At 41.6% G+C, this 27,683-nt stretch overlaps 1 protein-coding gene across 5 annotated transcripts in view; it reads right to left on the bottom strand.

Annotated features, from left to right (window-relative positions):
• Nucleotides 1-27,683, bottom strand: part of LOC148864908 (phosphoribosylaminoimidazole carboxylase, putative / AIR carboxylase) — a 49,056-nt gene that overhangs the window by 20,113 nt on the left and 1,260 nt on the right. For all 5 annotated transcript variants that reach the window (XM_088980349.1, XM_088980351.1, XM_088980352.1 and 2 more), the window contains 4 exons: nt 26,888-27,103; nt 26,646-26,757; nt 11,202-11,264; nt 10,979-11,117 (listed from right to left, as the gene is read on the bottom strand). In XM_088980349.1, coding sequence (XP_088836475.1) covers nt 10,979-11,117; nt 11,202-11,264; nt 26,646-26,757; nt 26,888-27,103 — 530 coding nt within the window. The remainder of the gene's footprint in view (nt 1-10,978; nt 11,118-11,201; nt 11,265-26,645; nt 26,758-26,887; nt 27,104-27,683) is intronic.

Below are 27,683 nucleotides of genomic sequence, written 5' to 3'. Positions count from 1 at the left end.
GGGCGGATCTGGGATTAAATCAGCAGATAGGATAGAGTCTTATCCCTATCCACTCAGAGAGTCTAGATTCAAATAAGGATTTGAATCTGGAAAACTCCTGATAAGATTAGGAGATAGCTGATCTAATCTGCAGATAAGATAAGGACTTATCCTTATCTCTTAAAGAGAACTCCTTATCCAAATACAGATTTGGATTAGGAAAAACCTAATGAGATTAGGAGCTCTTTAAGGCTATAAAAGGAGGGGGCAAACCATTCAGCCCATCCTAGCATCCAGAGATCAGATCTCATATCACTCAGAGAGAAGACAACAATAGTGTGACTACGCCATCTTCTCCCTGCGTTCTCCTCTAGTTGCCGCCCTAGCCAGTTCGATCTCCTCCATTGTAGGAGCGATCAAGAAGAGTCTTGATATCAGACTTTGGAGAAAGGCTTATCAGAAGTCGTGTGTTCGTTGGACGGACCCTACTGATTTTGCTCCACCATCCGCTGTGTCATCTTTAGTGGGAGCAGTCTTTGGAGTTTTTCTTTGGGCGTGAACACCTTCATTGGGAGATACTACATCTTCGTATCAGGTATATCCCTCTCCTACTGAATTTGTTCAGATCTGGTTCAGTTCTTGGTTCAAAATTGATCCTTGAAAAGCAGTTTTCTAAAACAGGGAATGTGATTCCCAGATGGAAGAGAGAAAATTTTTGAAATTTCGCCCTACCTTCCTGTAGGGTTCGGCCATCCATATGATGGATCTCTCATCCCTTCAATGGTATCAGAGCCAGGTTCAAATCTTGAACCGAAATAGACTAGATTTGAACCTACGCAAATGGGCAAAAGGTGTTCTACCCGATTTGCACAGATTAGGGTTTTTTTGGGAAATCGATTCCTAATTAAAGAGCGAATGATCTGAAATTAATTTTTATAAATCTGGAATTTATTTAGAACTGTTCTTTATTATTTTCTTGATTTATGGACTGTTCGTACAAATGGAGATCGAAATCTTGATTGGTGGAGAAAATCTGCGATTTCGGAGTTACTATTCATTCTGGTCTGTAATTAATTATTTTAAATTTTTAGACTGAATGTAGAGGTATTCGAACTGATGTAATATTAATAGAAAAACTAGGGTTTTCTATTTTATTTTATTCATGATCGAAGTTGGCGGCGCAAAAGAGGAGATTTCATAGATATGAAAATCGCTATCTGCGATTTGCAGTTTATGAAACTGCAAACTGAGATCTGACATTTGTTTTGCAAATTGGAGTTGTGCGAACAGCCCTGTTACTGGTACCTGTTTTTCTTTAATCAGTAAAATTAATTTCAGATTGTTTCTTGAATTAAATATTTAATTAAAAATCAAACCCTAGACCCATTCAAACCAGATTGGACCAAACTGATTAGACCGAATCTGTGGTTCGATGGAGGCTGATTGTCAGCCCTAATTTCCCACTTTTGGACCAAGGGATTGATATTTAATTATGAGATTTAATTCGGCCCACACCTGTAAGGCCCACTAATTGCATATGAGCTATATGGGCCGAACTGCTTAACCCTATTCGGCCCATATACCTAGATAATATTAATCAGTAATATTATGGATTAAAATGGGCTTTAATAACGGGCTTTACAGATATTAATTGATCGGATCAATTCTATCCTTGCATGTGATGTATGGATGTGTGATGTGCTATGTACATGGGCCATAAGTACTTGGCTCATGTAGTTACGATAGTGGCTCTTGCGCACACCATGGCTGAATGCACATCATTTCCATGGTGTCCCTAAAGATCATTGGATGATCTCCCTCGGTGGTGGGCCCCACACCCCTGAAAAGGATATGTGCGGAACCCTATCCGTTTAAGCCCACCAGAAATATGGCTTTATGAAAGTCAATGGGAGCCACTTTGGTTTGACCTAAATTAAACTAGGGCGTAACTTTTGTTCCCTCCTGAAATATGAGTCCATGTGATAGGGAGATTCATATGATGAACTCTCTAAAGGCCTTCCATCATTAGCATGAAGATGGGTCTTTCAATAATGAGGAAATGCACCATAAAATTGGGCTATCCATTTGTTGTTGGATCTGTCGTAGTGTTTCATAAGATGATAGGGGCGTCATAGACCGATGTGGGAAGACCTCACCAGAAAATGGGAGACTCTCACGGTACCTTGGCGTTCACGAATATGATGGGTGAGCACTCACTGGACAGAAAGGTTTAACCTAAAATGGCTCTGAACCTTGTCTGACAGAGGCCAAAGGGAAAACTCATATGATGAGTGGATATGATCCTTCATAGAAAGGTGGTGGGGTTATGCAGCTAAAACAGTTGGCTCCATGCACCCTATGTGATTTCCCACATTTCCAGAGACAATTCGCAGTCTCCGTCTCTGAGATAGGAAGGAAATCTCAGAGATGAATAAATGGTAATGAAACATAGATTAAAAGCCATATCTATGTAGATAACATGAATCAAATTAGGTTGTGGACTGATGTTTGCTCTTTTATCAGAAAATGGCAAACGGACAGTTTGCAAAGCTTCTTGACGACAACAAGCTTAAGGGTCCAAACTATGCCGACTGGTATTGTAACCTGATGCTGGTCTTAACCTCTGAAAAACTAGATAAGGTGGCCAAGAATCTTGCCCCGGAACGTCCGGGAGATAGGGCTTCTGAAACACGGAGAAAGGACTATCAGGAATGGGAGGAGAAAAACTCCCTCGCCCGTTGTTACATCATTGCCTCCCTGGACAATCCGATACAGAGGCAGTTCGATCAGATCAAACTAGCCAAGAACATATTGGATAGTTTAAAGACAATGTATGAAGAGCATAATCATTCTACTCGACAGAAGGTCTTAAAATAGTTCATGACCGCACAGATGTCCAAGGGGCAACAAGTTCATGACCATTGTCTTCGGATGATGGGTTACATCAATGAGCTAGAGGCTCTTGGATCTAGGTTGGATCTGGTAACCCAGATAAATGCCATTCTCAACTCTTTGCCTCTGTCCTTCAATTCGTTCATCATGAACTACAACATGAATAAGTTGAATGTCAGCATCCAGGAACTTAGCAACATGTTACAGAGGGCCGAGGAACTGATCAAGAAGGATGAGCCCATAGCTATGTTTATTGAAGCAGGCAAATCGGGCAAGAAGATGAAGGCAAAGAGAAAGCTCCAGAAGAAGGCCACCAAACCCAAGAAACAGATGAAAGACAAGGCATCAGATGTCTGTCACTTTTGCAAGCAGACCGGCCACTGGAAGAGGAATTGTCCTCAATACCTGGAATCCAAGAAAGGTAATTTCGAATCTTGTGTCATAGAAACCAATTTGTTGGTAGCTTCTGGGTCCTGGTGTATTGACTCCGGGGCTTCAACTCATGCGTGTAACTCACTGCAGGGGTTCAAGGTAAGCAGAAGGCTGAGTGAAGGAGAGGTGACACTTTACTTGGGGACTTCTGCAAGTGTTGCAGCTACGGCCATAGGAACCGTAGAATTAAATTTTAGAGAATGATATATTGTACTTAAAGATTGTCTTTTTGCACATAATTTAAGAAGAAATTTGATTTGTCTCAAAACTATGTACAGATGGATATTCTGTCTTCTTTAGTAATACGATTACTATCAAAAGAAACAACAAATTCATTGCATACGGGAAACTGGAGAACGGTCTCTATGTTCTACATCCTTCTCTAGAAACTAACATAGTCGAAACTACGTCGGCTGATATCCCCAAGAAAAGAACCCATGATACAGTTAATCCCATGTGCCTGTGGAATTACCAACTTGGCCATATCAGCATTGATCGTATCACAAGGTTGGTAAAGGATGGCCCTTTGGATTTTCTAACTATCGAAGATCTTCACACTTGTGAGCCTTGCCTTCAGGGTAAGATGACGAAGCGACCATTTAATGGTAAGCCTGAAAGATGTACGGGCACGCTTGACCTTATACATACTGATGTATGTGGCCCCTTGAGTGTTAGGACTCGTAACTAGCACGTGTATTTCATTACATTTACTGATGATTATTCTCGGTATGGTCATGTGTACCTAATGAGACACAAGTCTTAATCATTTGAAAAGTTCAAAGAGTTCAGACAAGAGGTCGAGAAACAGTTAGGGAGAGAAATTAAGACCTTTCGATCGAATTGAGGTGGCGAGTATCTCTCTGATGAATTCAGGGACTACTTGAAGGTCAACGGGATAGTATCACAGTTAGCTCCTCCTGCTACACCACAGCTTAACGGTGTCTCAGAGAGGAGGAACAGGACCTTATTGGATATGATCCGGTCACTTCTCGTACACTCAGAGTTACCCACATCCTTTTGGGGTTACGCATTAGAGATTGCGATATACGTGCTGAATCGGGTTCCAACCAAATCGGTTTCGAATACTCCATATGAACTTTGGACCGGAAAGAAACCAAGTGTCAGACACTTGAAGATTTGGGGTTGTCCAGCATACATTACAAGAACGAGTGTGGACGAGTTGGAATCCAAAACCAACCGATGCCTATTCATAGGCTACCCAAAGGAATCTATGGGTTACCTATTCTATGACCCAAGTGAGCAGAAGGTGTTTTGCAGTTGAAATGCACAGTTCTTGGAAAATGATTACATCTTGGACACCCATCGTCGGAAAATAGTTCTTGATGAGGAGAGCACAGGAGTAGTGGGAGATGTCCCACAAGTTCCAGGTAGTGACCAACCTAGAAAATCTACCCGGGTTTCCAGGCCACCAGTCCGTTTTGGCTATGATCAGGACAATTACCTGGTGGAAGCCTTGACTAGTGAGGAGGATCCCGTGACTTATGTGGATGCTATGTTGGACATAGATTCCTTGAAGTGGGTAGATGCCATGAGAGCTGAGATGGACTCGATGAAGACCAATGGAGTCTGGACTCTAGTAGATCCACCCCCAGGGTAAAAGCAATTGGTTGCAAATGGATCTATAAGAGGAAAAAGGGCTCCAATGGTAAGGTTGAGACCTACAAGGCTCGTCTGGTGGCAAAAGGGTATACTCAGAAAGAGGGCATCGATTATGAGGAAACCTTTTCGCCCGTGGCCATGCTTAAATCCATTCAGATCCTACTAACTGTAGCAGCATACCATGACTACGAGATTTGGCAAATGGATGTCAAAACTGCGTTCCTGAATGGAGATCTTACTAAAGATATCAATATGCAGCAATCACAAGGTTTCATAGTTGCGGGTCAAAAACACATGGTATGTAAATTAAATAAATCCATATATGGACTTAAGCAAGCTTCTAGGAGTTGGAACATCCGGTTTGACTCTACTGTCAAAAATTTTGACTTTGAGCAGAATCCAGATGAGCCCTATGTTTACAAGAAGTCCAGTGGGGATAAGGTTGCGTTCTTGGTTCTGTATGTAGATGACATTCTACTCACTGAGAATGATGTAGGAATGTTAACTACGGTGAAAGTATGGCCTTCACAGCAATTCTCCATGAATGATCTTGGAGAAGCCTCCTATATACTGGGTCTTCGACTCTATAGAGATAGATCGAAGCGGATAATAGAATTATCCCAATCTGCTTACATTGACAAAATTGTCAAGAGAAACAGCATGGAGAACTCCAAGAAGGGAAATGTTCCTTTTAGGCACAGAGTCTCTCTCCAAGAAGATGTCTCCCAAGACTTCTGAGGAGATTGAGGGCATGAAGGGCATTCCCTATGCCTCAGCCGTAGGGAGCATCATGTATGCCATGTTGTGCACTCGTCCTGACATTGCTCAGGCAGTGAGTGTGGTAAGTAGATTCCAAGCCAACCCAGGGCAGGAGCACTGGACTGTTATGAAAAATATACTTAAGTACCTTCGAAGGACAAAAGAGTTTTGTCTGGTATTCGATGGTAGCTCACTACAGATCCAGGGGTATACTGATGTCGATTTCCAGTCGGATCCAGATGATAGAAAGTCTACATCTGGGTATGTTTTCACGATAGGATCGTGTGTTGTTTGTTGGAAAAGCAGCAAACAGGGGTCCACAGCAGACTCCACAACCGAAGCCAAATACATTGCCGCAAGTGAAGCTGCCAAAGAAGCCGTGTGGATGAAAAAGTTCGTTCACGAATTGGGAGTAGTTCCATCCAGCACATCACCCATCCCGTTGTTGTGTGACAACAATGGAGCTATCGCTCAGGCTAAGGAGCCACGAGCCCACTCAAAGTCGAAGCACATCGAGAGGAAGTACCACATACTACGGGAGATTATTGGTAGAGGGGACGTCCTGATTCAGAAGGTAGCGTCAGCGGAGAATGTAGCAAACCCATTGACTAAGCCACTCACACAGAAAGTGTTTGAGAAACACGGGGAAAGTCTGGGACTCCGGCTTATACCAGATTGAACCTAAGTGCAAGTGGGAGCTGTTAGACAGTGTATGCCCTTAGTTCCAATCAGATTGATGTACATTATGGCATTTACTGTAAATGAATAAAGTACATATTTGATTCACGTTATAGTGGTGTGTTTCTGTGTAATACCCTTAAACCGGACACATAATGAGACTCGTGTTAGTTTAGAATGTTCACAGCCAGTGGGTCGATCTAGAGAGATCTATCCTGATAAGGCTGACACTGATGTGCCGCCAAGTTGGTTGGGGTGGCCCGTCTCAGCCGCCAGGGTGAGACCCGAGGTGCATGAAGTGTAGGTTTAACTTGAAACCTTGAACCGGACCAGAATTCTAGTGTTGCCCTAGACCTTGGTGATAAGTGGGCAAAACTAGAATGTTACACCTGACCCCTAGACTCGATTATGATACTACACTAGGTGTCGGATTGGGCTGTCTTTGATGTGTCAATCAATGAGATCCTTAGAGGGGGTCAAAATCTGTGTATGTTGGGACAGTCCGAGAACTCATCTGAGTGGGTGATCATAGTGATAGGATCAGCCCCTTTGTCGGACAAAGGTAATGATTGGGGATACACTCTCTCTGATGAAAACCAAGACTGCCGACAGCCGATTTCAATCGTTGAAATTTGTTTTGCAAAATAAATTTATATACAGATATACATATATATTACGGTTTCAAAATGTTTGCAAAAGGTTTTAATTCCCAGGATCCATGTGAGTAGAGAGTGTAGCATTGTTCCTTGCAGCCGAGCGAGATGTCCTCTCTTGTTGGGCAGTGTTTGATCATTATGGGCTGAGAGTTTAAGTGTAAGGCCATTGAGGGTTATACTTGATGGGCTAATCTTGCATCTGCCCACAGTCCCTGGGTTTTTATAAGGTGGCTTGGCCCAGGACCACTTAGTGTAAATGTTGGGCCCATTAGGAGTCCATGTGATGGGCTTCAAAGGGTTCACTGTCTTTTCAGTGAATTCGGCCAGGCCTTGTAATAGAGACTGGGATGAACCCATGTGGTTGATGTGTAGATCAATGTTTGAGTCCCATGCCATACAAAGAAGCCCAACTGGGCAGTGGTTTGGAAGCATTCTGAGCACTTAAACTTATTGAGCCTAAAGCCCATTTCGAACTGGCCTAATTTGATTAGTTAAATAAGGGGGCGGATCTGGGATTAAATCAGCAGATAGGATAGAGTCTTATCCCTATCCACTCAGAGAGTCTAGATTCAAATAAGGATTTGAATCTGGAAACCTCCTGATAAGATTAGGAGATAGCTGATCTAATCTGCAGATAAGATAAGGACTTATCCTTATCTCTTAAAGAGAACTCCTTATCCAAATACAGATTTGGATTAGGAAACTCCTAATGAGATTAGGAGCTCTCTTTAAGGTTATAAAAGGAGGGGGCGAACCATTCAGCCCATCCTAGCATCCAGAGATCAGATCTCAGATCACTCGGAGAGAAGACAACAACAGTGTGACTACGCCATCTTCTCCCTGCGTTCTCCTCCAGTTGCCGCGCTAGCCAGTTCGATCTCCTCCATTGTAGGAGCGATCAAGAAGAGTCTTGATATTAGACTTTGGAGAAAGGCTTATCAGAAGTTGTGCTCACTGCCTCCATTGAATTCTTGCTAAAGAATTAGGTTCGTTGGACGGATCCTGCTGATTCTGCTCCACCATCCGCTGTGTCATCTTCAGTGGGAGTAGTCTTTGGAGTTTTTCTTTGGGCGTGAACACCTTCGTTGGGAGATACTACATCTTCGTATCAGGTATATCCCTCTGCTACTGAATTTGTTCAGATCTGGTTCAGTTTTTGGTTCAAGATTGATCCTTGAAAAGCAGTTTTCTAAAACAAGGAATGTGATTCCCAGATGGGAGAGAGAAAATTTTTGAAATTTCACCCTACCTTCCTGCAGGGTTCGACCATCCATATGATGTATCTCTCATCCCTTCACATCTTACTTCCTCGATTTCTAATTGTTATAAATCAAGTATAAACGTTGAGAATTCAACCCACCAAGGTACCAAACACCATCTTAATAGATGAATCTATGGGGAGATCTTAGTATTTGACCAAAAACCAAGGGAGATATTATCAGTAATTTACCCTAAGAATAAATATCCATGAAGAACATCTTATTCTGTAAACTTAGATGTATGGCAGACTTTGGCTGAAATTTACCTATTTGAGTAGAGGCAAGACAGAAGAACATGTGGAGGGCAAAAGATGTTGCTACATTGAATATTCATGAATCTTCTGGAAGCTCACTAAATGATCTTATTAGTAAACTGTTGTCTATAAAGAGGAAGAGAATCAAGAGGATCTCCGCCCCCCCCCCCCAAACGAAAAAAACATATCAACAAATTCATTACCCATTGATGGATAAAGTGGAGATCCACTAGGCACTAACTACTCTGCTCCCACTTTGTAGTCAAAACAAGGAAGCCACCCAATAACAAAATTTCATATACAATAAAGAAAAAACATTTACTAAAATATGCAGTTAAACTTGGGTGCAAAAGTTAAGTGCTGCACTGTTCTATGTGAAAGAATAAAAAAAGGGGGTTTTACTGTTTAGTCCACCTCAGTAATCCTAGCTCCACGGTACAATTGGGGGTAGGTGCCAGCTCGGAATTGATGCCAATTCACAGGCGGGTATGGGTGTTATAGGTGGAGCTGTTTATAATTTTGAATTGTTGTAGGTCTGCAGTTCAAATCAGAATTCTGAGGTGGAGTGCAGTCTAAAAATCCCTAAAAAGATCATCATCTATCAAAAAATAAAAAATAAAAAATCTTAAGGAGAAATCCAAAATAATTTTACTATATTTCAAAATAGAGTATACAAGAAAAAAAAATCTAGGCAAATCCACTACTAAATGTCATAAAAGACTAAACCTTTCACATGTCAAGAATCGTGAAAGCTTTTCAATTTTCCATATTTTTAAACTAATGTTTTTTTTTTCATTTGCCAATAAATTAATTAAAAGAAAGAAAAAGAGAGTACAAGATCGACAAAGAGTGATGAGATGGCACCCAACAAAACAAGAAGGCAAATAAATCTGATCTATAAAGTGCAACAAATCTTCTTGCTGAATCTATAACATGGCCCAAAAGATACCAACTGAATCTTTAAATTATGGATGTGCAAGAACTCAGTCCAATATCACATTTCCAATTGTAGTATATAATTTTTCACCATCTTTCTGCACTCCTTCAACTCAAAGATCCTCCTATTTCACTGCTTCCAAATACCCCAAACCACAGCAAGGAACGTCACCAGAATTTTTTTAAATGAATAACTGTAAATTTATTGATTTTGCTAAAATAATGGTACATACACCCATCAAATGGCCCAGTTTCCTTGGCCCTCATAAGAAAAAGCTTGTTAGGCAAGTCATTCCTTGGACCAATCCATAATATTCTTGACCTTTTTGCTAACTGTTTTATCTCCAATGAACCAGTCTCCAGAAAAATTTAGCCTTCATACTTCCATAAATTCTGGTCCAACCAGCCAAGACGCAAACACATCTTTAGGATAATAGGATCATTGACTTGCCAACCCCTTCTTCTGAATAAGCAAGAGAAAAATTCCCAAAATGAATATAGGAAAGTCAGAAGAAGAAAACAAGTGAGATGCAGTTTATTTGCACTGCAACAAATACTTGGTAAATGATCCAAAGTCAGCACACTCCAAAGACACCAGCCAAGTGAAAGCTTCAACTCCAGGAGGAATAGGATTACCCAAACACCTTTTAACCAAAACCTGTCCACCTGATTATGAATCAAGGCATTATAAAAACATTTCACAGTAAATTGTCTATTTATGCACTCCTTCAACCATCTTGAATTATCCTTATCCAGAGAGATAGACTCTTTCTCAAGAAAATGCAGCAACAACAAGCACTATTCTAATTCTCGCTCCCACAAAGATCAATGACCTTCTAAACTAGAGATACCAAATCACAGTCCTTTATGATCTCAAAGCATCGACTTTTTTCTATTAAAAAAATAGTGATGCTTTTCTCCCCCGAACTGTACAATCTAGGACGTATATCACAAAGTTTCCCAGGACCACTCCAATCATCCTCCCAAAATCATATGCTAGAGGCCTACCCAAACTTAAACTCTTGTCAAACCTCAAAAGTCTTTCAGAACACACATAACACCCTTCCAAACACAAACCCTATATGAAAGTGTAACCCGCATGTTTTTAATATAAACAAGTATATATTTTACTGCTTTGCAGCAAGAAAAAAAAAGTATATGTGAAATGGAGAACAAAAGATTCCAATCGTGAACCATCTCCCAAACATCACAATTACCATTAAAGACATTAAATAGTATACTCCTTCCAAAGTTTCTAGCAGTCTAGCAGAAAATTATTCAACAAAAGAGCCAAAGAAGTAACAGTTCAATGGACAAACACACAGTGGTGCTAAATAGTGCCAAATGAGACGGATAATAAGAATAATGCAAGCCTAATTATTCAATTTCGAGGTCACAGCATATAAGGAGACACAAGCAGAAGAGGATGCTCAAAACTTCATAGGCAATGTCACTAAAGAGCACACCTACAGTACAATTTAACTAATAACTAGTTAGGTTCTATGGGCATTACCAGCAACAGCAGAAGAAATCTCCTCTTCGCCTTGAGCAGCAGCATTTCCTCGCCCATCATAAGCTAGCCTTTTGCTCTTAATCATAAGAGGATAACCAAATAAGTTCCCTGCCCTCTTTGCACTTTCAAGATCATCAATCTGCATTGCAAGATTTTAAGCAATCAGAACACTACAATAACCATAATCAAAGTAAAAGCAGGAAATATGCAAGTAATAGCTAACCTGCATAAAATCAGGAAGTGGAATGGCATGCTGGGAAAAATGAACCTTCTGGAGGTATTTGTCCTGTAACCATAAAAGGCAAGAATCTCAATAGAGAAATTTGAAGTGTCAAGGTTATCAAGGCAGTAGGCAAGACATGGTGTCAACATAGAACCCCGTCCCTTAGACAAACAAACCTTACCATGGAAATGCACATAGATTCCATGTTGACAACTCAACATGGAACGCATTTCTAATTTCTTGGTGATATATTAGAATTTGGAAAAAGAAAAGCTAAGAATAATGCATAGACTTGGCAATTTCCAGCTAATTAAGTCATTGAACATTAAAAATATCATCATCATCATTTTTTCGAGAGTAATAATAAAAATTTATTAAAAGAAAAGATTACAAAAAGGAAGTGACAACATTGCACCTCAACAACAAAACCACACCCACAAAAACAGAAAATTCCATACTAAGAGCTGTTACAATTCTGTATTTCAAGTACATTCCAAAAATCACCCCAAAATCTGACCTATGTCCTCAAACATCCCATATCTTCTCAAAAGTCAGATCTTTCCCCTTCTGAGTTCAGACCAAACACACTTGTTGCCCCCCCCCCCCTTTCCAAGCTCCATTCAACTCCTCCCCCTTTGACACTACCTCCCCCTCCATCTTCTTAAATTCCTGACTGGCACCCTTTGTCCCTTCACTTTTAATTGACTCCTTTCTCAAAAGGCTTGCCAGAAGATCCGGCTTCTTTTCCACCACCTTCGAAAACTGACCGTCCCTAACAGGGAAAGACAGGTCTCTGCAATTTGGGTATCAAGACCTTTCTATTATAAACCATTTTAAGTTTATTAGTTGAGCCTACCCCAATGATACCCTCCTTAAGACGTGACAGAACCATGGCAATGATACCCTCCTTAATGATCTTATCTTCTCCGTAGCCAACGCTGAAGCATCTGACTTGCACCTCACAACTCCTCCCTCCTACAACCCAGGTCTACAGCCAGCTTGCCTACCAACACTTCAGCAGTTGACAAATCCTCCCCATTTTCAGTTCACTCAATCTTGTCTAGAGCCAAGTTGGCACACCCAAACTCCTTAGCTTCACTGAAGACTACTATCTGCCCCTCTACCACTCCCTCCCAACTCATCTCCTTCTACCCTATCCCTTTCGTCTCTCTCTACTCCACCCCCAGAACCAACCACTGCCCCTCATATCCAAACCTTGAGAGCTCAGCTCAACACCTCCATCCATACATAACACACCTAGCTGAAAAGTATCAAAAGAGTAGGGCTTCCCTGAAGTCTCAACAACCTCCTTGGATGAAGATCCATGTTCAGCCACCACTGTAGCACCACTGGGATGCCCACTGCAACTCACTACCAACAAACTAGGAAAGTAAGGCTGAACAAAAAGAGACACACTAAGGTCCTTATCCTTCACTCCATTTTTCGGTTGACCATCTCTTGCAAATTTGGTGATCACCCAGATCCACTTCGAACCTGATCCCTTTCAAGCAATAAGTGTCCCTCCTCTTCCCCCACTCTTATTCCTTGACTTTTTAAACTTAATAGGAGACAGAGGGCCCAGACTTTTACTAAAAGGGCTTTTAGCCTTTATTGCTTGATTGAAAAAATTGGAACCACTAGACTCTCCTTCAAAAAAGTGCACCCCACCTAGCCTTCTAGTCCTTTCGAGGTCTGGATTAGAACAAACGCATTTCTCCACCAAACCACCCCCAGACTCATCGACTTCTCCCCTCTCCTTCGCCATGACTACCATGTGCTCTTCTTTAGATAAAACCATCTCAACCCCTTTTCTGAAATTACCTTCTTAGCCCTTACCCTTTCAGTTCCATCGTCTTCAACCTTGGATTGACCCTTCACCTTCCCAACCAAGGCCTCGCCCCAAGAGAATGCCTCCTCTATGTGTGCTTCTCACCACTTTCTTGAACCTCGACCAGCACTCAGAAAAGGAATAAGTTTTCGTCACTCTCCAATTCTCCAAAACGTTTGGTCTTCCCCTTCTATGAGAAGCCGAAGCTCGTAAATCTCCCCTACAAATAGCATCTCCATTGAACTCGGAATTTCTCTCAGATCTTCCATTCCCGCTAATATTCTCGCACAATCAACCTTCTCCCAGTTTCCATTCCTTCCATCAAAGCTTAGGAATATTCCACACCTATCTCCAATCGTTTTAAAAGTCACCTGACCCCAAGCGTTCAAGGGAATTCCCACCACACCTATTTTTTTACAAGTCAAATAAAAATTTAATTAAAGATAAAAGAAGTTACAAAAGAGGGTGACAAGTCATCACTTGAATATGTAGACCAACTTCCAGGATAAAGAACAAGCTCCACATTACAAATCCGATAATCCAGGAACTCTCCTAAACTATTTCCAGAATCATCCTTTTTTTTTATCAGTAAATATGTGTTTTATTAAAATTCAGATTTAGATTGTAAACATTTTATACAATTTGATGATGGGACTGTTGATCCCTTTTCCTCACTTTATTTATCCCTCATTACAATGTAGACCAAAATAATTGTTGTCTCAATGCCCCTTGTTTTGCTAATCCATCAGCTAGCCCATTTGCACTTCTACGGATTATATTCAACCTCAACCTCCTTGGCAATCTCCTCCATTTCCCTAATCACATCTTTAAACATCCATGGGGTGTGGCTGCTATTTGTTGCCCATGAAACTACTACTCTGGAATCCCCTTCCATTTCAACATATCTGCATCCTAGTTGTTTGGCTAGCTTTAACCCTTGTAATAATGCCAGTAGCTCAGCCTTCAGCAAGTTTCCGTTGCCAATCGGCCCTGAGAACATACCCAATATCCTCCTGTCAAGATTTCTTAATACTCCTATTCCTAAGATGCCTGGATTTCCATATGAGCACCCGCCAAAATTCAGCTTTACTTTATTGCCTTCAGGTGGTTTCTACTCCGTCCTTATTTTCTCTCTTACTCTCGAAGATTGTGCTACTTCGAACCATGCTCTTAGAATATCTGCAATTGAGAAGACATGAAAGCAGTCCAAGAGTTTTACCCAATGGGATACTTTCACTTTGATATTATCAATCACTTCCTCTACTGTTCTACTTTTTTCCAGGAAGATTCTATTGTTTCTCTCTTCCCATATTACCCAATAGATTGCTGCCTTTGTTGCTTTCCACATTACCATCCCTCTTTTCTTTTTGTCTCAAGAAATCATGGTTGAAGAGTCCTGCCACATCTTGAGGGGGAGCCCACCTGCAGCCAAAGAGAGTACAAAAGAAACCCCAAATTCGATGCACAAAAGAACAAGATATCATTAAATGAGAAAGGGTCTCACAACTTACCTTACATAGTGAACACACGTGAGGAGAAAGGCACATATATGGCCTTCGTTTCTGTAGCATATCACAAGTGTTTAGCTTACCAAGGAATACTTCCCAACAAAAGGCTTGGATCTTCGGGGGAATAGACTTGCACCAGATTTCTTTCATAGGGAAGGTCCCACCTAGAGGGTTGGGGGAAGCAAGTACTTTGAAGAAAGAGGAGCAAGAAAAGAGGCCGTCAGGAGAGCCTACCCAGATTCTTGAATCTTCCAATGAAGGGTCCAGGTGGATTAGACCTAAGAGGTTCAGCAAGCGGGTTAAGGATTCACACTCATTCTCCCTTAGTCCCCTTCTAAAGCCTAAATTCCAGTTCACACCAGTTGGACACTGAGATCCTAACATAGATAAGCCTACATTCCAGTCCAGAATCCTTCTTTTCTAGTTGACTAAATTCTGGAAGAATCAGCAACCATTCTAACACTGAACTGCCCTCAGTCGTGACCATCTTGTCCATGTTGCAGGCTTTGTCTTCAAAAGTCCTACTGCTCCTCTCCTTCCAAATATTCCAGCAAATTGCAGATGGGATACAGTTCCATACCCCCTAACAAAAAATTGCACCAGCTCAGCCCACTCTCCTCTATTTGACCCCCAAATCTCGTTCTTTGACCTTGAGATCAAAAGATTCCAACTTTTGTATCTTGCAGTAGTACAACATCTAGACTGTATTTTCTCAAAAGATTTTTAACCACTTCTCTCCTCTTCCCAACTCTCAATCCCGCCACATTCCATCTTCACTTTCCTCACCTCCCCTACCCCCTCCAACAGCCCTTCTATTCCTCTTCCTCCTGTTATAATTCAGGTCTGCCTTAGAGTTCGGCCTGACTGAGTTCAGTTATGTAGAAGAAGAAAAAGTGATAAAGAAAGAGAGAAAGAGAGAAAGAGAGAAAGAGAGGAGAGAATGCTGGTTCGAACTGAAAGAGTCAACTTGACTTCTCCCAGTCGGCCAGTAAGTATTTATATTATTATTAAAACATAACTGAAAAGACCTATGTGCCCTTACTTAAGTTAAGAGCACATGTTTCAACACAACATTACAGATCAGCAACATCAATCAAGGTATAAAGACAGAAATACCCCTACACTAACACTCCCCCTCAAGCTGGTGAGTATATATCATATACTCCCAGCTTGTTACATATGTAGTCCACTCTTCCCCGACTCAAGCCTTTTGTAAATAAGTCAGCCCACTGATTTCCTGTATTAACATGTGTAGTGTCTAGTTCTCCATTCAGCACCTTCTCCCTCACAAAGTGACAGTCAACCTCAATGTGCTTGGTTCTTTCATGAAACACTGGATTAGAGGAGATATGAACTGCAACCTAATTATCACAATAGAGCTTCATTGGAGTGTTAATGTTGTACCCTACTTCCTGTAGAAGGTTCCTTAGCCACACTAATTCACAAGCGGTATGCACCATAGCCCTATATTCTGCTTCTGCACTGCTTCTTGCCACAACCGTCTGCTTCTTACTTTTCCATGTCACCAGGTTACCTCCCAGAAACGTGCAATAGCCTGTAGTAGACCGCCTATCAGACATAGAACTGGCCCAATCAACATCAGAATACCCTTCTATTTCAAGTTTTCCCCCACTCTTGTATATCAAACCACGACCCGGGGCCCCTTTTAGATACTTCACAATTCTCAGAACTGCATTCCAATGAGGAATCAGATGTTTTTGCATGAACTGGCTTACCACACTAACTGCAAATGAGATGTCTGGTCTGGTAATGGTTAGGTAGTTCAGCTTGCCCACAAGTCGTTGGTATCTGCCAGGGTCTTCAAACACTTCACCCATATCACTGCTTAGCTTGGTATTTGTGTCCATGGGTGTTTCAGCTGGTTTGGCACCCAACAAACTTGTTTCTTCCAGCAAATCAAGCACATACTTCCTCTGGCACAAGTTAATCCCATACTTGGATCTCGCTACCTCTATCCCCAAGAAATATTTCAGTTTACCCAGATCCAATGTCTGAAAGTGATTCTGCAGATAAGTCTTCAGCCTGTCAATACCAATGTTATCATTCCCAGTAATAACAATATCATCTACAAACACCACCAACAGTATTTTTCCTCCCGGAGAGTCATGACTAAATACAGAATGGTCAACTACTGTTTCATGCCAAACTTCTTTACCACCTCACTGAACCTACCAAACCATGCTCGAGGAGACTGTTTAAGCCCATATATAGCCTTCCTCAGTCTGCACACCTTACCATCCTCCCCCTGAGCAACAAACCCTGGAGGTTGCTCCATGTAGACCTCCTTGAGTAAGTCACCATGCAAAAAGGCATTCTTGATATCAAGCTGATATAGTGGCAACCCATACATGGCTGCAAGAGAGATCACAACACGAACTGACCCTATCTTATCAACCGGTGAGAAGGTCTCTGTGTAGTCAATGCCATAGGTTTGGGAGTACCCTTTTGCAACTAATCGCGCTTTCAGGCGTTCAACACTACCATCAGGCAGATACTTAACCGTATAAACCCACTTACAACCAACAGCTTGCTTCCCAGGAGGAAGAGTAGTGAGGTCCCAAGTATGATTATGATGAAGGGCTGAGAGTTCTTCTTCCATGGCACGGCACCACCCTGGAGAGGCAAGGGCTTCCTGGACATCTTTAGGGACAATAACTGATGATAACAAGGTAACAAACTGGCGATGGGAAGCGGAAAGGTGAGTAAGAGAAACATAATTAGAAATGGGATGAAGGGTGCAAGTACGTTTACCTTTCCGCAAAGCAATGGGTAGATCAATCTCAGATGCTAAGTGGGGGTCTGGTGCCGGATCCGTCGACGGAGATGCAGCCGGAGGAGTAGTAGCTGGTGCACGTGGGCGATGTGTATACACATGACGGATAGGTGGGCATTCAACAGGTGGTGGCACCGGAGGCAAGGATTTAGTCATGATTGGAACAAAGGAAGGAGGATCGACAACGAGTAGTGGAAGAGGAGGAGGTGATGAGGAGGGAGAAGCATCACCAGACCCTTAAAAGAACGGAGTAGACTCAAAGAAACTGACATCAGCATACACAAAGGACCGTCGAGAACCGGGATGGTAACACCTATACCCTTTCTGGGTCCGAGAATAGCCAAGGAAGATGCACTTGAGAGAACGGGCATCAAACTTGTCGTTCCCGGGACCCAGATTATGGACAAAACAGACACACCCAAAAACTCTCGGTGTAAGAGGAAACAAAGACAAAGTGGGAAACAAGACCTGAAACGGAGACTGACCATCAAGGATGAACGTAGGCATCCGATTAATCAGAAAACAAGAGGTAAGCACTGCATCACTCCAAAAAGGTTTGGGAACATGCATGTGATGCATTAGGGATCTTGTTGTTTAAAGGAGATGGCGATTCTTTCTCTCAGCCACCCCATTTTGTTGTGGGGTGTAGGTACACGAGATCTGATGTATAATGCTATGTTGGTCCAGGTATTCCTGAAATGATGAGGATAAATATTCGCGGCCATTATCAGAACAAAAAACTTTGATGTGGATACCAAATTGGTTACAAATTTCAGCATAAAATTTTTGAAAAATGGTAAACAATTCACTTCTTTCTTTCATTAAATAGAGCCACGTCATCCTTGAAAAATCATCCACAAAAATGACAATATCTGTATCCATTATATGACATTACTTTATAAGGACCCCAAGCATCTGAATGAACTAAAGAAAAAGGATTCGACACACGGTTATCAACCCTAGAACTAAAGGGAACACGATGGTGTTTCCCAAACTGACACGACTCACAATCCAAAACAGAAAGCTGACTCAAGGACGGAACTAAGGACTTCAAGACTTTAAGCGACGGATGACTAAATCGGCAGTGCCACTGGAGAGGAGAAAGAGATGACTGGAGAGTTGTTGAAGTTCTACCACCACCACCGTCAAGATAATACAGTCCACCGGCTTCATGCCCTCCACCAATCTTCATCCCTATCTTGAGATCCTGAAAGACACACATAGAAGGATAAAAGGTAATGGAGCAGTTAAGTGATTTGGTCAGCTTACTAATAGACATAAGGTTAAAAGGCAATTTAGGAACATACAGAACTGATGAGAGGGATACAGAATCTAGGTCAACATTACCAACACCACAAATTGAGGATGTGGAACCATTAGCAAGGGTAACAGATTGTGATGTTGAGCAATGAGACAAGGAGGAAAACACACCTGGAGTTCCAGTCATATGATCGGAGGCTCCAGAGTCAATGATCCAGGGATTGGGTGTAGATGCCAACAAGCCATACCTGAGTGAGCAAAAGTCGCCATGTTCTGTTGTGATTGGATAAACCTCTCATATTCATCACGGGGAACACTCACCATCTCCTTTATGGGACCATCTGTGGATGTAGGAGGCAACTGGTCAGATAAATGATTCTCCTATCTAAAGCTGGAACTTGAGTCACCGATCATGGCATGATTGGCCCAGGTTGAGGGAGGACCATGTAAATCATAACAATAGTTGATGGTATGTCCATCCATACCACAATGAGTGCACTTCCTCGGGCCTGAGTTACGTCCTCTACCATGAGCTCCCCCTGAATCTCTGCTCCCAGTACGACCACCACCACGATTATAAGTAGACCCACCATTGCCACTTCGGCCATATGCAGAACCACTACCAACACCACGGCCAGACTAAGCTCCCCGAGCTCCATCTCTACCACCACGGCCTCTCGATGCAGCAAAGGCAGATCTATCTGAGATATTAGAGTTCTCAATAGATCCGACAGAAAACCTCCGAAGTCGAGCAAATACCTCTTCTAGGGACGGAAGAGCTGATCCCCCTAATATCTGAGCCCGTACTGGTTCATATTCAGACTTTAGTCCCACCAAAAATCTAGTCACATCAAGATGTTCTCTCCGTTGTTGCTGAATCTTGACACCAGAAGTGAGAGGATGATAGACATTCAACTCATTACATATGTTCCTCATGTTGGCATAGTACTCCTCAAGACTCTGATTGCCTTGTTGCAGATTAAAGTACTCTTGATAAAGCTGATAAACTCTAGTTGTATTGTCCTGCCCCGAATACAATTTCTTCACATGGTCCCACACATCTTTGGCAGTATCAAGGAACATGAAGTTCACACTAATCCTGGGTTCCATACTGTTCCACAACCAATGTGATGATCTGAGCATCCTCTTGCTCCCAGTCTTCATACTCGTGAGAGTCAGAGGAGGGTTTTTCCTCTCTGATGTGTTTTACCTTCTTCTTTGCCTTCAAAAAGACTTCAACAGATTTAGCCGAAGGCACAAAATTCTCTCCATTTAACTTAATGGAGGTCATCTGAACATTCAGGTAGTCTGTAGGCACCATCACACTAGGTTTATAATCCTTATTGTCTCCCATTATGTTATCACCAATTCTGCACACTTGCTGAATTCTATTATCACTGAGATCTGCACACTACACACCACTAGGTCACACCTATCACACTGATTGCAGCACTGGAATGTGTGCTCTTTACACCACAAACCCTACTCCTACAACTACCTGAAATCTCACCACTATATGATCATATCTCTTCCTTCAAAATGCACAAAGAAACCAGCATAAACCCTAGCACTTACTGGCCGAAACCCTAGCAAATGGAGTCTGAAACACACCTCCTATTTAATCCATAACAGATATCATAAACTGAAATCCCTTACCTTATCGCTGAAGTAACACCCATGCGAGCAGGAGAGCAGCCCACACACAACAGCCGCTTCACACACACAGCCACACACAGTTCGGCCCTCTATTCTTCCTCTACTAGGAGAGGGCGATCTCAGAAATCACAGCAACCGACCACATACGACCTGACTAGAGGCATAGAGACCCCCAAGGGAAGAGGGCGATCACTCCTTTTCAGCCCTTTCCCTTATCTCCAATCGAACACAGAAAAAAAAAAAAAAAAAAAAAGAAGAAAACCCTAGATAGGGTGCGCAAAGAATGAACCCTAGGCAAGCAGAAATCTAGGCAGATCTAACCTAGCTCTGGTACCATGTTATAATTCAGGTCTGCCTTAGAGTTCGGCCTGACTGAGTTCAGTTATGTAGAAGAAGAAAAAGTGATAAAGAAAGAGAGAAAGAGAGAAGAGAGAATGCTGGTTTGAACTGAAAGAGTCAACTTGACTTCTCCCAGTCGGCCAGCAAGTATTTATATTATTATTAAAACATAACTAAAAAGACCTATGTGCCCTTACTTAAGTTAAGAGCACATGTTTCAACACAACATTACAGATCAGCAACATCAATCAAGGTATAAAGACAGAAATACCCCTACGCTAACACCACCGAACCTACTAATCTCCCATCCCCCTCTTCTCCTCCTTCAGAAATTCCCCAGGCAACCCTTTTTTCCAGATCCTCATTCTAGACCTTTCATACTGATCAATAGCCCTTCTCACCACCTCCTCTCCTCCCAGGAAAAACAGACCTAGGTTTCTGTCTACCTCAATCTACCCAACCCTTGAATCCTTCTCCCTTGTTTCACCCTTTCCCGACTTGTTCTTCCCACTTTTCTTGACTTTTTCTTCCTGATATAGACTTAATTTTCTCCTCCACCCCTCTATTTCTTTGTGTGCTAGATTTCCTAACCCCTGAATCAGAGGTTGTCTTCCCTTCCCCTTCTATTTCAGCTTCAGAGTTACCCCTAACTGAAGAAGGGGCAGAGATGATAGATGTTCCAGGGGAAGAAACAAAATTAGCCGAAGTTCCAAGATTTACCCTTACCTTGTTAAGCTCCCTTGCCTCTTGATGACTGAAATCACCTTCAGCTCTATTTGGAGGCCTTTCTGTCATTTTTATCGCCCCAAGTCACAAACACCCTAACACCCAAGATGCCAACTTCCTCTATAACGTTTGCCTTTGAAACAAGACTCGCTCGCAAAAGTCTTCTCCCTTTCTTCTAATGTTGACGTCTCTTCCTTTTCTCCCCCATCTGTGAATGTTCGAAGGAACTTCACCTTTCCTCCCTCCCAAACCCCAATCTTTTCATTCCTTTCATATCTTGTAACCACCGAAATCTAGTCCTCCCTGTTACTAGCCGATCTTCTCTTTCTAGTCGGAGAAGATGAATCGTCTTCTCCTTTCTTCAAAGACATGGGGGAATTTCCCAGAGAGACCCTTGTTCTTTTGACCTTTTTGCCCCTTCCTTTCTTTTAATCCCTCTCGTTTGAGGGACCCGACCGAATGTGACCCATTCATTCCTTCTCTTCTTCCCAGACTCCCAGTCATCCGTCAGGTCCACTTCCATAGTGTCCACTTGTCCCTCCTCTTTCTCATCTTTGGCTACCCCTTCTTCCACGTGCGCCTCTTCATTTGACCCTAAGTTTGACTCAGCATCTTCCTCCTCCCCCATTCAACTCTTCATCTCCAGCCTCCCTCCCTTTCTCTTGCCTTTCCTCTATTCTCTCCTCTGCTCTCCCCTGTGTATCAGAGCACTTGTCACCTTCCTCAGATCTCCCCTTCTCTTTGCGCTTCAACGGTGGCTTCTCTTCTCTGCGAAAAGTTTCATCAGCTCCTTCTACCAATAGCCTCAACTCATATTCTCCCCTGCGAACTCCATAATAAACCTACCAAGTACATCTACTAGATTCTCCACCTCGACCAAAATCCTTGCTATGTCTAACTTCTCCCACGTTCTATTACGATCGCCAAACTTTATGAATTTTCCATAAGCTGCAGCCACTTCTTCGAAGGTGGGAATACTCACTGCATGAAGGGGAATCCCCCCAACTCCAATCCATGTTGCGACTCTCACCCCCCACCCTTCAACTCCCCCCATCTGCTAGAAACCACCAGTCCAACCTCAGGTCTATGGCTCACCACACCTATCCATAGTTCCATATCGCCCTTCTCCTCCTTTCTTCATGAATTGCCCCTGCCGCTTGGAGCCACCAACATAATCTTAAATCAACCTCCCTCATTTTCTCCCTTTCTAAGTCTAACACCCACTCTGCATCTTCCTTGCTCTAAAACATAAACAGAAATAGACCCCCAACCAAATTTCTAACACCCACCACTCTTTCTTCCTCCCATTCTGGCTTTGCCCAAGCTTCAGCCGATTTCTCTTTCAAATCACAGCCAACAACCAACTAGACTAGCACTCAAGATCTTCAGCATGTTGTTCAACTCTTCCCCCTGATTTGCCTCAACCTGAACTCTTTTCAACACTTCATTCTCCATCTGTCATCAGTTCTTCATCTTCTCTCTTGGGTCTCTCACATACCTTCGACTAGAACTGATCTATCAAGGAGGGAGGTCCTTGCCTCATCCCAACCATATGGGGCTACATGAATCCTGTTTCACCAATCCGTTCTATTTAGAGCCATATCCACTATTAAATTATTAGTGCCTAAATAATTCTTACTACTTCTGCCCATGTCCTTTTTGGTCTACCCCTAGCTCTTCTAGCCCCTTCCATTTGTATCAAATCACCTCTTCTTACTAGATCTGTTGGTGGTCTTCTATGCGCGTGACCAAACCATTGAATGTTAAAAAAATAACAAAAAAAATACTAAACTTGGTAACATAGCAAATGGATAGGGCAGAGGGACTTCCCAATCCCTGCAAAGGTGGCATAAAAAATCAAGAAGTTGCAAAGGGACTTCCTTCGGAGTGGTTGAGAGGAGGAGAAAAAATCCACCTAGTAAATTGGAATCAGATCTGCTGCTCCCCCTAAGGATCAAGGAGGACTGGTGATTAGGGGGATAAAAGTGTCCAATCAGGCCATGTTGGACACCCCCTTAGGGGCCCCACACCGTTTAGATTTGAAAACATGCGGTTGGAAGTTCCAAAGTTCACTAAATAATAAAGGAGTGGTGGATGGAAGATGGTATTAGCATAAGCAATAGAGGGGTAAGATTCACAAAAATGTTAAAGAGGCTGAATGAAAGGATTGAGAAGGAAAGATTAGACAGATGGTGCCTAAAAGTGGAATTAGAGGAGATTTTAAGGAAGGAGAAAATTTCGTGGATATAGAAATTGAGATGTAAGTGGCTCTTGGAGGGTTATGGCAACACAAAATTTTGCACTTAGTGGCAAATGGAAGAAGAAGAAGAAAATCTGATCTCTAGTGTTGAGTTTGAAAGTCAGGCAATAACTTCGGTGGAAGAAATTGTTAAGACTTTTGTGGATCATTTTAAACCAATTTTTGCCACTTTAGGTGAAAGGAACTTGGAAGTGGGGGAACTAGATTGGACTAGAGTGCCAGAAACAAAAGTAGCCCTCCTAGAAAAGAACTTCAGTGTGGAAGAGATTCATGAGACAATATTTTCAATGGAGAGATCTAAAGCCCCTAGACCTGGTGGCTTCTCAATGGCTTTCTATTAGGATTGTTGGGAAATCATAGAATCTGATTTGATGGAAGTTTTTACTAAATTCCACAATAAAGAGGAAATTTCACCAGGAGCAAATGCAACCTTCATTGCTCTAGTGCCCAAGAAGAAGGAAGCTAAAACTCCAAAGAATTATAGGACCACAAGCTTGGCGAGTAGCTTGTATAAAATCATTGCTAAAGTCCTGACAAGAAGGTTTAAGAGTGCTTTGCCCTTGGTAATCTCCTAGAATCAAGTAGCTTTTGTGGAAGGGAGACAAATAATTAACCAAATTCTTGTGGCAAATGAATGTGTGGCAGAAAAGGAAAAGCAAGGAGACAAAGGTTTAATATGCAAAATGGATCTAGAAAAAGCTTATGATATGGTGGATTGGTCCTTTCTTCTAGGTTTGTATTAAAAAAATGGTCCGGGAGGGAAATGGAGAAAGTGGACCAAAGGTTGTATTAGTTCAGCACATTTCTTAATATTGATCAATGGAGTGGTTAAAGAATTTTTCCTAACAAATAGGGGACTAAGGCAAGGAGATCGCATTTCCCCCTTCCTTTCACCCTTGTTGTTGAGGTGCTAAGCAGACTGATTATTAAGGCTGGTCTAGAAAACCAGCTTAGAGGTTGGAGGGTATGTAAATGAGGTTGTGGGGCTTACTTGTAGTTTGTGGATGACAATATCATTTTTTGTGAGTACTGCACAATTCAATTTAAGGAATTTAAAGGCCCTAGTCGATCATTTTCAAAGAGTTTCAAGTTTAAAAGTCAACTAGGAAAAGAGATATGTGGCAGGAGTCAACCTGGGAGAGGAATAAACTTGTTTGCAAGCAAGAATACTAAGTTGTGAGGTAAAAAATTGACCCCTAGATTATCTAGGCATGCCTTTGAGGGGAAACTTGAGAGTAGATAACTTTCGGGAACCAATAATAGAAATATTTGCTAGGAAATTAGCCATGTGGAAAAGGAGCTACATCTCTATGGAGAGAAAATCACCTTGATCAGGTCCACTCTAGCCAACTTACCCACCTATTACCCGTCCACCTTTAGAATCTCGATAAAAATTGCAAAGCAATTAGAAAAAATAATGAAAGATTTCTTATAGGAGCCGGGAGATGAAAAGAAAGATCATTTGTAAAATGGGAACAAGTGTGTAAATCTAAGGAACAAGGAAGACTAGACATAAGAAATGTGGTTAAGAGGAATACAACTCTCCTAGGAAAATGACTTTGGAGATTTCCCCTAAAAGAAGAAAGGTTGTGGCATAAGGTCATTGGAAGCATCCATGTGTAGTAGACAATGGCGGGGATGCAAAACTAGCGCATCATGCATCTCCAAACTCCCTTAGCAATTTTTGAGGCACTTCCAACTTTTCTTAATTTTCTCCATTGTGATGTTGATAGGAATTGAACAACACCCTTGAACACTTATTCTAGAAAGAAGAAGGCCTTACAGCAGGTACTAATATGGCATGGTGATGCTTGGGATTTGGAATTGGACAGCAAGGGTATTTTTATTATTTTACAATTTTTTGTAGGGTCCAATAGGGTTTGGTTTTCTACTTATAGTTTGCTTGTGTTTAAAATTTCAGAGTCATTGCATAAGTAGGATTAGAGTTATTGAGTCTCCTTTGAATTGAAATGGATATGACAGCCTCCTTTGAGTCCTACCGGGATTATTGAGTCTAATAGTTTGACTCCTAGGATTATTATGAGTTTAGAGTCTATAAATATGTATGAACGTTTTACACAAAGAGCAGTGAAGTTTATTGTGTTTTCTTCAGCTTATGCTAATTATGGTGAGTGATTCTCATACCCTAGAGTGATTCTAGGCACATTTTCTCTCTTCTTTCTCTCCGTATCTTCTTTCTTATTCCTTCAAGAAGCCATTACAGCCATCAACAGCCATAAATTTCTTCTCAAAGAAAATCATTCAACATTCTCTATGGACTAGAATTGAGCCGGTCCTACATCAGATGTGGGTTGTGGGAACAAAGTCTTTTTCTAAGAAGACCTCTGGCTGGGGGAATTACCCCTTAAATTGCATTTCCTTGTATTCTACTCTTTGTTAGACAATAAGGTTGAGCCTTTTGCCAGGTTTGGTTTACCCTCACACTCTTAAAGCTTGGTTTAAATTGGGACTTTGGTTTTAGAAGGGGTTTGATAGATAATGAATGTGAATCCCTAATTCTCCTACTTTCAAACTTGGAAAAGGTCTTCTTGGATCAAAATTCCTTGGACAATAGAGTTTATCCTCCCTCTCCTAATGGCCTATTCTCTTGTCCTTCCTTTTTCAGCCTTCTTCCCACTCAAAATCAATGGGAGAGAATTTCCTAGCGAAAGAAATTTGGTGTAAACCAATCCCTCCTAAAGTGTAAATTCTTTGTTGGGAAGTGTTCCTTGGAAAGGTTAACACCTGCAACATGCTACATAAGATATAAAAAAGAATTACAACAAATCTTTTGCAACTGTCATCAATAATATTAAAGAACGCAGAAGTAAGAACTGTTTACAAGAATAAGAATCACATGTACATGTTGTCATGTGCATACAGGAAATACAACAAGACATATTGCTACATGTGATAGCAAAGAAAACATATAAGCAGAAGCAGTGCCATGTTTTTTTCAAGCTGACTACCAACATGGACTGATGGTTTGTGCATAACTTGATAGAGATAGAACCCATCTATACTCTCCTTGTGATTTTTATGAAGACATAACTCAACAGGAATCAGAACATACCTGGATTATTCGAATTGTAGAAGCTTTAGGTTGGCAGTCTACTCCTTGCTGCTCAAGCTTCTCCAGCGTGGCAACATCAACATGTTCAATTTCAATAGTCAATACTCCGCATCTATCTAGCAAGAAGAACAACAGCTTCTGAAAACCATAAAATGAATAATAAAAACTTAAAACTGGTCTAGTAAGGCCCAAAGGAAAGCCGGGTATAGCACAACTTGTATGAACATTGTTTCAAATCCAACCTCTTGGCAAATTCCTGAACTGTAGCACTATCATCAAAACTTCCAACCATATGATAATGGGACAGTGCACTTGCAGGGCAGTTCTCAAGTGGATCCAAAACCGCTACTTTGATAGCCATTTTTGAGGCTGCTTGACATAGCATACGGCCCAGTTGCCCTCCTCCCAGGACACCAACAATTGCATCAGATAATCCATGGACTGATAAATCATCCTTCCTGCATGCACAACGTAATCACATGTAATAAACATGTCTGATTTGTAACGCTAAACTAATTTATTTGCTTCCAATCTTGCACCAACATAAAATGTACAAGATGAATGCCCAAGAATTTTGCATAGAAAATGCTTAGGGTCATTCAAAGAAAATTAAGTGAACAAAAAAGGTGAGCAAGAAATAAATCACTTGTTTGTTGCATGCCAATTCACCTAACCATAGCAATTAGTTCATGATTCCATGTCATCAATCAAAACGGCCAATTACATTTGCACATGGTAACAGGATTCAAAATTTTATTAGGTTAGAAGTTGACACATTCATTCAGACATACAAGCAGTTAAAGGACGCCTTCATGCCTTCTATCCAACAAAGAAAATAATTCCAGCATTCTTATTTCCATGTAGTCATGCTATGATGCCACTAATGCAGCTATATTCATTGCCTCAGTGGATGTGAACAGCTGGTATATGACACTCTTCGGACATAGATGATCCAAACAAGTATTCTATGATAAACAAACGATTAAACTACAAAATGTACTTCGCCAAAAAAGCAGTGCATCTGAACACAAGAAATAT

The sequence above is a fragment of the Nelumbo lutea genome, chromosome 3 (genome assembly GCF_056320005.1).
Source record: "Nelumbo lutea isolate HS-2025 chromosome 3, American lotus-T2T, whole genome shotgun sequence".
In the NCBI taxonomy this organism is placed as follows: Eukaryota; Viridiplantae; Streptophyta; class Magnoliopsida; order Proteales; family Nelumbonaceae; genus Nelumbo; species Nelumbo lutea.
This window is presented reverse-complemented; position numbering and strand designations above follow the sequence as displayed.